At 47.9% G+C, this 14,011-nt stretch overlaps 1 protein-coding gene across 1 annotated transcript in view; it reads right to left on the minus strand.

The window, feature by feature from the left end:
• The window catches only part of EHD3 (EH domain containing 3), a 30,647-nt gene extending 20,523 nt beyond the window's left edge, over nucleotides 1-10,124 (minus strand). The window contains exons 1-2 of the mRNA XM_061475492.1: nucleotides 9,522-10,124; nucleotides 2,735-2,911 (exon numbers count right to left, since the gene is read on the minus strand). Coding sequence (XP_061331476.1) covers nucleotides 2,735-2,911; nucleotides 9,522-9,748 — 404 coding nt within the window. The 5' untranslated portion in view covers nucleotides 9,749-10,124. The remainder of the gene's footprint in view (nucleotides 1-2,734; nucleotides 2,912-9,521) is intronic.
• Nucleotides 10,125-14,011: the final 3,887 nt, after the last annotated feature.

The following is a 14,011-nucleotide window of genomic DNA, read 5'->3' on the forward strand; positions in this document are numbered from 1 at the left end:
AGAGGCTGGATGCTCACTCCCTCTGCTCCTCTACTTCGCCTCCCTTGGAGCAGCAGGCTCTGTACCCCATAGGACATAGTGCTGTGGTCTGTCACCTCTCAGCTGCAATGAGCACGATCTGTATGAATGCCATGGCCTTGTGCTGCTCTTCTCCTTTCCACCAGAGCCCATAATCAGTTGTTACCTTTAACCACCCATGGGTGAAGCAAACTTGCCCATGGTTGCTCTCTTATCTCAGTTTAGAAGGGTGGCTCCTGGCAATTATCTCTCTTCTCCAAGTTTCCTGATCACAGCCTTCTATCTGAGGTCAGTGCCTTAGCATGCACATACCAGCAGCAAGATATGTGCAAGGCAGACACATCTTTGCACTGTCTCTTGCCAAGAAGCCAGGCCCACAACAGGAGTTAAGTTTGGTGGCTTGATCCAATCCAGTGGGTGCACCCTGTCCTACATCTGCTAAATTTCTGGTTCTTGGACAATTCTTCCATGCACTTAGTTTCTTAACCTCACTTGGAGTACTGTGTGCAGTTCTGCTGTCCTCAACATATAAAGGACATGGAACTGTTGGAACAAGCCCAGAGGAGGCCATGAGGATGATCAGGGGACTGGAGCACCTCCCACATGAAGATAGGCTGAGAAGGTTGGGGTTGTTCAGCCTGGAGAAGAGAAGGCTGCGTGGAGACCTCATAGCAGCCTTCCAGTATCTGAAGGGGGCTATAGGGATGCTGGGAAGGGACTCTTCATTAGGGACTGCAGTGATATAGGACAAGAGGTAATGGGTTAAAACTTAAACAGGGGAAGTTTAGATTGGATATAAGGAAGAAGTTCTTTATTGTAAGGGTGGTGAGGCCCTGGAATGGGTTGCCCAGGGTAGTTGTGAATGCTCCATCCCTGGCAGTGTTCAAGACCAGGTTGGACGAGGCCTTGGGTGACATGGCTTAGTGGGAGGTGTCCCTGCCCATGGCAGGGGGGTTAGGAACTAGATGATCTTAAGGTCCTTTCCAACCCTAACTATTCTATGATCCTAATTAGCTGGGTATTATCATCTGCATCTTCAGCATTGTGATGCTCACACTGCTGAGCTGGTGGCCCTTAGTGTGTTTTCCTTTGCCAGTTTAGAAACTGTTACCCCCCCCCCTCCTCCACTTTTTTCTATCTGTCAGCAGAAAGATGCTAATCAGCTGTTGTGGCTATTCCCTGCATTGCAAGCAGAACTGCACTTGTGTTGAATCACTGCTCTGTTCCTCTGCCCTCCTCTCACAGGAGGAGAAAGAGGAGGAGAGTAACAAGACCACAGCATGATACAGTGAACTAGGCTGATGGATGTAGAGATCCCTTGCTGTATTAGGAGCAAATTGCATTCAGAAACCATCGATCAGTCCAGTTCAGGAATGGCTGCTTTTTTTACCTTCCATGTCTGGCCTCCTTACTCCTGATGTTGCTTCTTCTCTCACTGAACTGTCTGCCAGCTGTGGCTGTTCCTGGCTATCAGCAGAGGTGCTCTGAATTATGTTCTCTTCATTGCTATCTCTGCACTCCATGCAGGAGACCTGTTACTTTCTTAGGGCAAACCACATTCCTTCCCTGATGTAGAGAGGGGGCAGTCACCTGACCTAACTGTTAGCCAGATACAGATGTTCTGGGTCCTATAAAATACTGAAAAAGTCTGCCTAGTGCAAAACCATGTTCATGTATTTGAATTATGAGCCTGTGTAGTGATCAGAGATTGCTTCCTGAGGCACTGTGAAGTTCTCTACATAGTAGTGACTCCAGCTAGCTCCCTCTTCTCTTGTCAAGATAAGAGAAGACTCGGCCTTCCCTGCCTCACTGCAGCCTGCAACACTCCTGTGGTCAATGCTGGTTGGAGATGCTGCACTCTCACGATAGACTCTAAGACTGGAAGTCAGAAAAGGAGCCAAAGCCCAGCTTTCCAGCTTGTTTGGCTGAGCAGCTGCCATGTTTGCAATGTCTCTCACACTGTGTTAGCAGGGAAGGCCTTGATGAGGGGTGTAGTCAGTTTGTTCCCATCTGCCTGCTGTAGCACAGCTTGTGCTCATCTAGGATATGGGTGTGTGCTGCCGGCTTCCTGCAAGGCCTAGATCCAAAACTCAGTATGGTTCAGATGGGTCTAGGGGATGGAAAGGTTATATTCATCACATTGCAGAGCCACTGTCCAAGCCACTGCTATGGGTTTGTTTTCTCCCAGGAAAGAGATTAGAGGTCAGTTTGCACCTAAGGTTACACACATAAGGCATCAGAACGGGGAGAGCCCAGGTTTGTTCCAAAGGTGACTTTCACGCAATGTTTAAAAATTAAAAAACACAAAGATGTGCATTTTTTGGGCAAATTTCACTTTTCTACTGACTTCAGTGGCTACAATTGGTTGGATTATTTAGTTTCAGGGAACTGAACTGACTGCAGAGTAGAAGAGGCTAGGAACAAAAATAAGGAAGAGCAAAGTATACTAATGAGATTTATCTCTAGACTCCTATAGGATAAACTTAACAAGCTGTGTGACAGTTTGTTCAAGTAAAATGAAGGTTTGTCTCACTTGAATTTGTTAATCTGCAGTGAGTGACTTACGTGCACCTGGTAGCACTGGAATGGCTTTGCACCAGCTATGCAGATGGGGGAAAAGGAATAGTGTAACACCTTACCCCTTTAAATTGCTAGCTATGCTGCTCATTAGGTTCTAGATTTATTCTCCAGAACAACTAAGTTCTTGAGTACTGACCTGTTCAAAAAGGCATTGCCAAAGGCGTTGAGTTTCCTGAATGGTTTTTTGGGATCCACCACCAATGCATTTCCAGGAACGATTCCTTCCACATCTCCTTGCATGACTGCTATAAAGGAGTCAGTTGTAGGCTCTGGTCCAATCCTCATCCCTGGGAAATCCTGCTCCAGCAGGTACCTGTAGGTGGAAAAACAAAAAGGGTGTGGTCATGAGACATGAACCACCTAAGGCCTACATGAGTTGTACTGAGGATTGCAGTGTAATTCCAAAGCTCCAGAGTATGGATCCTTCTGAGGCTATTTTTAGCACTGTCACTGAATTGTTTGATAAATGTCATGGTAGCTTTTCTACTCAGGACCTCCCCGTTTAAAGCTTCCTTACTTCAGATGGATTAAGAAATTGAGATGATTATAGCTGCTGGGAAAAGAGTCTCATCACGTTTGATCATTTTGTGCATGTTAATCCTCAAGGCATTTGGAACAGACTTAGCTCAGCAAAGTAAAACCAGCAGTTCACTGCAATCACAGAGTTAATCCTGAAACCTTGCTGGCCTTCGGTGCCCATAGCAATTACTCTATTGCTGCTCATTTCAGCCGACTCATCCAACTAATATGCTTAGCTCCTCATTCAAATCAGTTGCTCATATGCCAGCTTCTGCTGTACTTGACTCTTGAAGATTCAAGTGTCCCTTGCGTGCTTCTGCAATGCATCTACAGGTCTGCATTACAGACTGCTCAAGCACACTGAGCATAAGCATGCAGGTGGCAGAGTATATCCCAATGTTTGTTATCAACCTCAACAGAGCAGTAGAGTACAGCACCCCTTATGATTTCCTCAGCCTCTGGCAGCTTCTCTGAAGGTACAGTTTGGCAAATCTCAGGGAATGGTGCTGCAGGCCTGCAAATATGATGCTGGCAGCACATCCTGACTTACCCTGCCAAGTTCAGGGTGTGTCAGTGGTGTGCACGGGGACAGCTCCCTTTGGCTCATGAAGGAGCCAAATGCCATCACTGAGGCCAGGTCTATGTCTATGGGTGCAGAAAACATCACATGCTGGTCCTGTCGTGAAAACTAAGACCACTGTGTGCATATGGCTTGCAAAAGGTAGGCCTCAGCATTGGATGGTGTTGGACCACCTGACCTGGTGATAGGCTCTGGGTTGTTACATGAAGAACATAATGACTGCCAGGTTATCAAAGTTCATATTCTACTCTGTTGCTTGTTGTCAGCAGTAAGCTGACACTTCGTTGCTTTAACCTAATCTTTAGTAGGTAGAAAGATACAGAATTGCTGTGATGATAAAAGTACATTCAGGGGATGGGGGAAAAAGTAAATAGTAGAAGGGTTTTTCATGATTGAGACCAGTAATGTTCACTCAGGTGAGTGAGAGAGGGGAGGTTCCTCCTGGCATGTAAGCTTGTGGTAACTTTCTGGGGCTTCCCTATTTCACCATTATTTTACCAGAGGTAATCACTATCAGTGCTTAAGAACAACAAAAAATTGTGTTTGTTCACCAGGGCTATTTAGTGACACTATCACCAAATGCATCTTCAGCTCCCAATGGGCAAGTCCAGATTAACTGGATCTAGAGGTAAACCAACCAAGTGCACATCCATGACATACGGCAAATCACTGCTACTTATCTGGCTTGGTACACATTAGTGAAGAGAATGGTGCAGTTATTCTTCCTACAGACAATGATATCCATATTTCCCCTAGAAGATGGCCACCTCCTTTATCAGATACGTTTTATCATGTATTTTTTGTGCCTTTCATCCAAAGTGTTTTCCAAGTCCTCTGCTCACCAGACCACCACCAGAAGTGACTTTTGTTAATGGGAGCAACTCTGACATGAAACAGCAACTGCTTAGCAGTTCCCAAAAAACTGAAATAAACCAGGAAGGAGTCCAGGAAGGGAACAGCACTCTGATGTCCTGTACTAGGGTAGATACATCCTATCTACCAAAATCCTACACAGAGATTCCTTGAACTTTCCTACAGAAGTAGGTCATTATTTAACAAAAGCAGGCAGCAGCTAATCTGGTATTTGCCACTTCCCTGGCTGGTGATCACAATACACCTTCCCAGCAGCTACAGTAACTTTTCTCTAGCTTAAAGCAGCCGAGAACAAGGAGGAGACGCTTTTCTCCCACCATGGGCTCTGTACACTATCATATAAATGTTCTTGGCTCTACTCCCTGGAAGGCTCTTTACAGTGAAAGAGCTATTTGCTGGGTTAGAAGCCACTTGGCCAGAGTCTGGAACTTAACTCATGCCTCCTGGATGGCTGTTAAGAGATGGTACCCCTGCTGGACATCGCTGCAATGCTAGTCAATGCCACTGGCTTTCCTCTGCTCCTGCTCTGTACTTTGCTTTTGGTCTGACATAACATATTTAAGAGCAATATACAGATGGGCATTCACCGAATCCACAGAATTAAATATGAGTTCTCTTTCAAATACTAGAGAGAAAAAAAAACAGGTTTAGATAACAACTGTCAGATGCAACAAGTGGAAGGCTTTTGGGAAACGCTCCCAATTCCAGGTCATAGCCTTGCCATAAACAGTAACCTGCCTGTTTTCCTACAAGTTTGAGATGCACATGTAATATGATAGCTGTTGAGCAACGGGACAAAAAACCCTGGGGGGTTGTTTCTCGGAAGCTTTTCTATAAATGACAAAGTCTAAGCTAAAGACCTGCATGTAATAGCAGCACTCCTCCTCCAGGAAGGCTGCTCAAGAGCATTTTATCACAGCTCCACTTAGCTATATTTCAAAGCATTTATGTGGTTTTCTTGCACAAGATTTAAAATCAAAACAAAACCCAAAAGAAGTAGCTACAAGCCAATATTAATTGACGTAATGTGCAACAAGTGGTATGAAATCAGAGAGATGAAGATCTGCACTTCCTAGCAGCATAGCATCTATTTTAAGTAAGGCTTCTCTGGGAGACTTGGGTACATTGCGCAGCAGGGTGTCTGCAGCACAAGAATCTCATTGTACACAGGACAAATACAAGGGGATTTATTGACACTGTCTGAGGGGAGGAAGGCACTTCTGCTAGGCAGTGACACAGTCTGCTAGCAGAAGCAAGCTAGAGAACACATGCAATTGTCACATTAGTGGGGATTTCTGAGAGAGAAGAGCAAACAGTATCGATGGAAAACACCGATGAGCAGCAAGCAATTTCCCCTGCCAGTGCAGCATGCCTTACTCTGACCTGCTGAGCACATTTAGGGGCCTGCGGGAGTGATCTGCAGCCTGGCTGGGGAAGCCTGCAGAGACTGCCAGGCCAAGAGGTGAATGTTTTCTTAATGGCCAATCTGCTTTTTGGAGAAGTATGTGGAGTTAGTATGTAACTAGGAGCATCACATTGTTTTCCTCATTTCGGGCCTGCCCCTGCTCCTGGTGAGGGACAAGGGTAGAAAAGCTGCAGTGGCAGCTTGGCTCAGGGTTAGGGTGGGTTTTGAGCAGCATTGGAGCCAGGGGAGGAGGAGATCCCAGGCTCTCCGGGCAGGAATGCCGCAGGATGTGGGGGAAGGGGCTGCGTGCCTGTGATGAGTCATGCAGGAGCCATGCAGGATGCTGCTGTGTGTGGTAGCAGAGGTGATGCCGACTAGAAAAGGGAAGAAGGGCAGAGCAGGAGGAAATGGTGACAACTGCCTGGTGCAGGCAAAAATGAAAGGTTCAGGGCCACATGGAGAGGTCACACCAGAGCTCTGCATATAGCCTGTAACAAATAGTCTGGAGAGGCCAGGACATGTAAATGATTAGCTGGAGCAAGAAGGGGTGGCTACACCAGAAAAGCAAGCCATAGTGACAGCTAGCAGGGCTCTGGCAGGCTTGTTTATTTTATTAGCAGGATAGCTGGACAGAAGCCATGATTATTTTCAGAAAAAGACCACAGAATCTAAGTTAATTAGGAGACTAATGCTCTGTCCTGCACTCCCACCCTCTTACAGGAAACATAAAAAGCAATAACATCATAAAGGCAGGCTTCAGTGACATCCTGCTGTGGATGTCGGATAGTCTCAGGTAGAAATGTTACCTTGTCCTCATCATCATGTCTTTCAGACCCAGGCACTTCAGAATAGCCTCAGCCAAATTTATGCTGAGGAGACAAACGGGAGTGAGCGAGAAGAAAATGCAGGAATGGAAAAGCTGCAGTTTATGACACTACATCTTCCACATAGCAAAATAAAGCTCAATTCTCTACGTCCCTGACAGCAGGGGAGAACCAAGAGCCTGGTTCCACTGAAGACAAGCCGCTGCTCTGGTCTCACCCCACTGGCTTTGCCCACACACAACTCACCTTCTTCCTCCCCACCAAAGCCTCTAGGAATGTTTCTCACTGCTGACCTTGACTGCCTTTTTTCTGCCACCAGCTTCTGATGAGAGCAGCCTCACTGCAACATGCTGCAGCTTTGGTGCTTCAAAGCCTTGCATTTCTTCCTTGTTTCACCTCAAGTTTCCCAAGAACAAGGAGAGATGGCTGGGAGACAAACCCACCTCAGGTACGTGACCAAGATCCTTTTTTAACAGTGAACTGGGCCCGAGTTCATTCTACATGAGTGCTTAGTGACACTAAGTCATTTCCCTGAATTGCATGGCAGTACAAGCAGGACGCAATGCAAGAGTGGAATGGGTACATAAGGATAATACTAATTATCTCCCATCCTGACAAGATCATGGAAGAGGTGTCCAGAGGCTGTTTCTTGCTTCACTCTACTGCCCAGACATAATGGTTGTCTCCCCTCCCACTTCCCTTTAAGTCCCCTTTAACTCCTCCCTGCTCTGTTTTAGCTCCCACTTGCCTTCCCACAATAACTCTGGATGCTAATCTGGTGCTTATCCCAGTTCTCTAGTGACCAACACCTGCGAGTTCACACTGAAAGCCTATCACAAGCAGTACTCCTTTTTCTGGCAGCTCTTGCTTCTGGTTGGGAACACAGTGAAGTAACAGACCCTCACATGCCTCCTACTATTAGAGGCCCTGGGGTTCTCAACTTTCGCCTTCTTATGCACTATTTTACACAGAAAGCAGCTCTGCCTTCCTATAAGGCCACCTCAGGTCTATTTCGTTGTCCTGTGAAGTGGAAGCTCCTGATCACTTCTGCTTGACCACAGCCTCTGGGTAGGTGCAGCCCAGCCCTGTGCACAGAGAAGGCTGAGAGAAGACACAAGCATGAAAGAAATGCAGTGGTCAGAACTCAGATAAGCTTGCTGACAGCAGAGCAAAGGGGTTGCGGCCCATGCCACATGAGTGGGATGCCTGCAACATGCCTCAGACACCTGAACTTCTTGCAGAAGCCTCTCAGGCTTATAGAAAAAGGGCTTTACTGAATAGAGAGGGGCAAAGGCAGGAAGTCTGCTAACAACAGCATGCAGGTGAGACTGCAGCTAAATGCTGATGCTGGCAATCCAGGCAGAAGCATTTGGAAGAGATGCTCTAGCTGCACAGCCAGCAACCTCAGGAATGGATATTCAGCAAGCTCCTCATGTTCAGGGGAGGTCCTGCTCTGAGTGTCAGTAACCCAGAGGGCAGAAAGAGCCTTTCAAACAGGTTTGGTACCAAGTCACAGAACAAAGATCTGGGGTGGAACCAGACAGCTATGCTAGCTAGCCTCTCTCATGCCTCTTTATCATCTACCTGACTTGCTCACATGACAAAAGCCTTTTTACTCTTAAACTTTGTTTGCCGGGTGTGTGACAAGGTAACAGAAGTGCACTCATTTCTTGGCTCCTGGCCGGGACATTAAGCAGCAGGAATATTACAGCACACAACCCACTGTGCCCCCTTGCATTTCTCAAGGTCACTCTTTAACAGGTACAGACAATTTGATTCACCTCTCTCTACTCTTCACAGCTCCCTCCTTCCCCCCCCCCCCCCAAGAAATACTGGTAGAACAAAGGTCTGGCTGCCTGTGGCTTGCATCCAGATTTACACTGGGGTAATTCCACAGATTTCAACACAACCACACCAGAAAAAGGCTGGAATTTAATGCTAAGCTTATGAATCACATAGGAAACACAGACAGCACAGCTTCAGCTATGATCCCAAGAGAAAAGCTGCTGCAAGTTGAACTACCAGCATGGCAGAACAGAGATCCCTGCAACCAAGTCCGGCTGGAAAAGTTTAACCATGTCTTCCACAGCTTCACATCAAGCTGCTGCTGGCAGCTGCCCTTTCTTTACAGTCAGGAATGAACTTACTGCTCCCAGCATCTCAGCAGTGCAAGGACAGAGTTAAAACAGCGCTTACTGTTGGAGTCCTGAAGATGGGCAGGTCTCTTTTGCGCACACATGCTACTCAAGCTAGGTTTTGCACCTTGCTTCTGGGCACGGTGCAGAGAAAGACAGACACAAGAGACCGCTTCCTAGGTGCCCTGGGCCATAGGCTGTCCCACCACCCAAAACTTGAAAACAACAGCTGTCAGAGGGGCTTTACCCTGACCGGAGCAGTCTCAGGGATACCCTGCACCAGGCTTCCCGCAGCCTTTGCACTTTGAACGGACAAGAGGGCCCCAACTGACTCACGTCTCCACACTAATGCCCTGCCTGCATTCCTGCCCCGCATTTGCCACGTCTGTGTTCCATGGGACATCTCACACCACCCTTGTCCTAGCGAAGGAATACTCCCAGAGTCTGAGGGGAGGTGGCTTCCCAAGGGAAAGCTGTTAATGGGCACCAGGGGCGCGAAGGGGAGAACAGAAGGATCGGGGTGCAAGAAGACGGGTAGGAGAGCAGCCCCACCACAGCCCACGGGCACTAAGGGGGCAGGCATTTACCTGATGAAGGTGGTCTTCCCGGTGGAGTACTGCCCCACGAGGAGCACCATGGGCTTATTGTCGAAATCGGCATCCTCCAGTGCAGGTGAGTGGAACTCATGGAACTTGTAGTGCTCTTCCAGGGGGAGCAGCTTGGTTTTGTAGAGCTTTTTCAGGCCCTCGCTGACCGTCTGGAACACCTCGGGGTCCTTCCTCCGGCGGTCATCGGTGCCCAACCAGCTGAACATCTTGGGGCCGCCTGAAGCCAGCTCCGCAGCGACCACCAATGCTGGGCCGGGGGGTGGGGGGCGGCGGGCCTGGGATGGGTGGGGGGGAAGAGCTGCCGCTGGCTGGGCTGGCTGCGGGATGGGCTATCCCCGCATGCCCGCTCCGTCCGGGAGCGGCGGGGTGACCTGGCAGGCCTCGCTCCCCTCCAACGCCCACCCGCCTTCCGTTACGCGACCCGCACACGGGCGGTCTCAGCGGAGAGAAGATCGCCGCAGGAGGACTAAAAGCGCCGCCGCTCCTCGCAGCCTCGGCTGAGAGGCGCACGCCGCCTCCTTCCCTTCACGCCGCCGGCTCCCGGCGTGGGCATGCCGCGGAGGCGGGGCGGACGGCGGCGGCGGCAGCGCCCTCCGAGCGCGGCGGGCGGCGGTTAAGACCTGCCCTACAGGAAATGGGCCGGCGCCGGAAGCCGGCGGGGCCTGGCAGGCGCCGCCCGTTCTCCCCGGCGGGTGAAGCCGCGCAGCGCGGCGCCATCTTGAGGCGGGAGAGGGGGAGGGGGGCACGACGCCCCCTGGGGGCCGAGGCGGGGTTTTGCAGCCCGGCCGCCATTTTATTGCCTTTCTCACCTCCTTGTAAAATAACCCCCTTCATGTGCAAATTTAACGGGGACTAGGCTGTTTCTGAACCCCGCCACCCCGAGTTGCCACCCTAGACCCCTATCCCAGTGACTCGGCTGCGCTACTGCTGCCCCTCGGTTCTCAGGTGCTCGCAGAGATGAGGCTGCCTGTGCGCAGAGGTGCTCACCACGCAAGCAGATGAGACAGGCAAATTAGCTGCTGTCTGCGCTCCTTTATTCCTCCAGCAATTAGGGGGCTGACAGGACAGCTGCCGAGCGAAGGCTGCAGAGCTGGGGCCAAAGCCTGCGTGGGTCTGCCATCAGCGGCCTGTTGCGTGTCCCCAGGGCCGGCCATCAGCCACAACACCCCGCTGCGGGCCTCGCCTTTTCACCACAGAGCGTGTGGGACAGAGCAGGGAGTTATTCCTGTAATATCTCCCTCCCAACGGCATTTTTTTCCCTTGAGTTGATCCAGCGGGGATGTGAAATGTGGCAAGAGGCAGTGTTGGAAGCAGTCCCACTGTGCGGCAGACGCCTGCCCTTCCCCAGCTATTTGCAGACGGGAGCAGCCCAGCCTTGCGTAAGCAGAGGTGAATTAAACGTGGTTGTTTCTCATGGGGTTGGGGTGATATCCACAGATGAGTGCATCCTTGTGTGCCTGGATAACAACCCAGGTCCCTTTCCATGCATCTGGCTGCTGGAGCAGGCGTTTTCCTGGTTATTCCTGTTGTGTGATCCCATGTGCTTGTACACTCTGCGGTACAGCCTGACCCATGAGGTGCAAGTGATGGCTTCAGGGACTGGTTTTCTGGAAGAGAATTGCAAGCTGACTGTATTTGCCGAAGGTCAGGCTCCTCTGCTTTCCTGCCAGTGCCTAAAGCTGGTCTGAACGTGGGATTAATGTTTTGAAACCTCCTTAAGACTGATTTCCCTCATTTGTTTAGTTTTATAAGTTGAGATTTTTGGCTTTAAGAATTTAATAACTCCTTTTCCAGTGAAAACTCCTGAAAATGAAAGACCCCGTAGAAATCAACATGTTTTGGCAAGTATTGCTCATATTGTAGGAAAAAATCACTTTCATCTTCTAGATAGTTCTGCCATTTAAGGGCTGCACTGGTATTTCTACAGCTATATATGGAGTCTCTTTGGTGCTTACTTGTGATATCCTCCGAGCTGAGCAAAGGTCAGGCCAGGAAGCCTTTGATTATAAATCTCTGCAGGCCACCTTGGTGCCCTTCCTGAGTGCAATGAATAGGGGAGGAAAGCAAGGTTTCTGTTGTGCAAGCTGCAGGAGCTGACTGCTACAGGTATGGGAGAGCCACGCTTTGGCCCATGTTTACAAGAAGAGGGTATATGTTAATCGTTAAGTTGTGCTAATCATATACCGTATGGCCAGAAAAATGGTTCCTTGCCCTGTCTAAAGAGAGTCCCTTTCCTTTGGATTCTTTATCACCAGGGCAGATCACAACCAAGCTTGACAGTTTTTATAGACTTTCTTTAGGTGTCTCACAAACCTTGCAAAATTTGATTTACTTTTCAGTCTGTTTTATTAGCCATTTGTCTTTGGAAGGCGTACTTCCTCAAGGACTCCTTTTACCTTGAAGTGTAGAGCTTGTCAGAAACAATGGGAAGTAAAATGAGGAGAGGAAACTTAGGGTATAATGAGGTTTTTCTTGTTGCCAGAATCTGAACTGAAAATTTTCATCTGTTTTAATTGTTTATTCCTTTTCATTTGTGAAACAGGGATGTTGTAGTGGATGCTTTGTGTTGGACAGGTTGGTCTCATGGTGCAATATTTAGGCAATTCTAAAGAATAGTTAACATTTTAGAAATTCTGAAACAGAAAGAGCACAAACCCAATTAAATAATATTAATATAATGGAATTTTTTTTTTTAAATGATGCTTCATTAGTGGAAGAATGGCTGTTTTTCTTTGTAGTTTCTGAGCTGTTCATACGTGAAAGGTCTTTCTTGTCCCGTACAGAAACTACTGTGCTGCTCAGAACATACCCGTATCTGATACCGATGAGGGTCTGCTACGCCCTTTACTATAGAATTTGTCTTTTTCCCTCAAGCTGTGATGGATTAAACTTTTAGCTCTGTATTTTCTGCTGATGGCTGCCAGTCACTCAGCTGGATGCTTGCCTTGACCAGGAGAGAGAAACTTTGCTGGAGAAGATTCACTTCCACTTTGCTGGAAGTGAATGGGAATGGACCAAGTCATATAGTGTTTGCACTCAAAATGAAACCTAATTTTGAGGTGTGAAACACAATGTTGTATAACTGAAACTCGTTTCATATGACATCAAGTCATGGTGACGTGTGTGTGTTTGCTTATCTCTTGCCTTAGGTTGGTCAGGTTTACTTCCTACACAAGGTCAACTGAGGATGGGGACATTAGCAAGTTACTGAGCTGGAAAAGAGGTGGTGACTCAGTACTGTAATGCTTTGACACTGTGAAGAAACTTGTAGGAACAATGTAATTCAGTAAAATTAACTTCCTGACTGTACAGTTACTGTCACTGTTTGTTCATTACCAAGTAAGAAACCTAAGCAGTGTCAGAAGTTCAGGTAACAATGGATTCAACAGGGAATAGTCAGGTTGTGCAAAAGGGATGAGGGGAGAGGAAGGTGCAGTGGGTCCCCATAATTTAACCAAATACACTAATTTGATGAGTAAGGGAAGGACAGTTTCTTCTGGTTCAGCTAGATCAAACTTCTTTACTGCCTGCTGTTGACACGTGGCTTAGGAACAAGTGTCTCCAGCGTAGTCTGTGCTTTTCCTCACTAATTGCTGTGCATTTACCACCCAGAAAGCTGCTGCCTTGCTCTCCTGCCCTTACTGCTCCTTCATATTCCTCTGAAATATTTCCCATTATGTTTCTTCTACCATTGTTCTCATGTGGCCTAGCATGCACATGCTGTCCTTTTCCCTACCCTCTCCATGCTGCTTTTATCTCCTCATTGCCTGGGGTGGAACAAGGTGCTGGGACCCAGAAATGCCACTACAAACGGAGAATGTGGGGTTGGCTAATGTATGTATAATGAGGGGGAAGTATGCTTGCCTCCAGAGAGCTTTCTCCTTAAATTTGTACAGCAAATAAAACATGTTGTATTGCACATAAGGTACGTGACCCATGCAATGTCTTTAATGGTGCTGAAAAGAAAAATCCTCTTGAGCCTTTTACCATCCTTGTGATGCAGAAGCCTGGGGGTTTCTCATATAACTTTCAGATGGTTTTGACTGTCTCTGTCATAGGATTTATACTTCCCTCAAAATCTCATAAATGTTTCTTTTAGAAATCATTATGATTTAGTTATTGACAAAGTTGAGAGACTGTCAAGGCCCCATCTGGTCTGAGAAAATGTGAGGGTTTTGAGGGTATTTCCTTTCTGTGTTTTGTCTTACCTGAAAGCAGAAACCTTGTTAGAACATATTAAGACACAGCTGAATGCATCTTCCTTGTTGGTGGTATTCGGAGAGACGTGGAGTTTTGAACTTTGACTAACCAAATGGCTAATTAAACAAGGAAGCTGCTGTCCATTGAAGCGATAGGTGAGTCAAACGGTAGTCTGCATGATAGGCTGACCTGTTCTTTCATGTCTTCTCTGGAATATTTTGCATTGGGCTCATCAGAAATTTTCTGGCATTACTCAGTATGCTTTTTTA

This window comes from Pezoporus flaviventris, unplaced genomic scaffold (genome assembly GCF_033815535.1).
Source record: "Pezoporus flaviventris isolate CSIRO_AGI_PZ_B2104156 unplaced genomic scaffold, CSIRO_AGI_Pfla_v1 ptg000083l, whole genome shotgun sequence".
Lineage (NCBI taxonomy): Eukaryota > Metazoa > Chordata > Aves > Psittaciformes > Psittacidae > Pezoporus > Pezoporus flaviventris.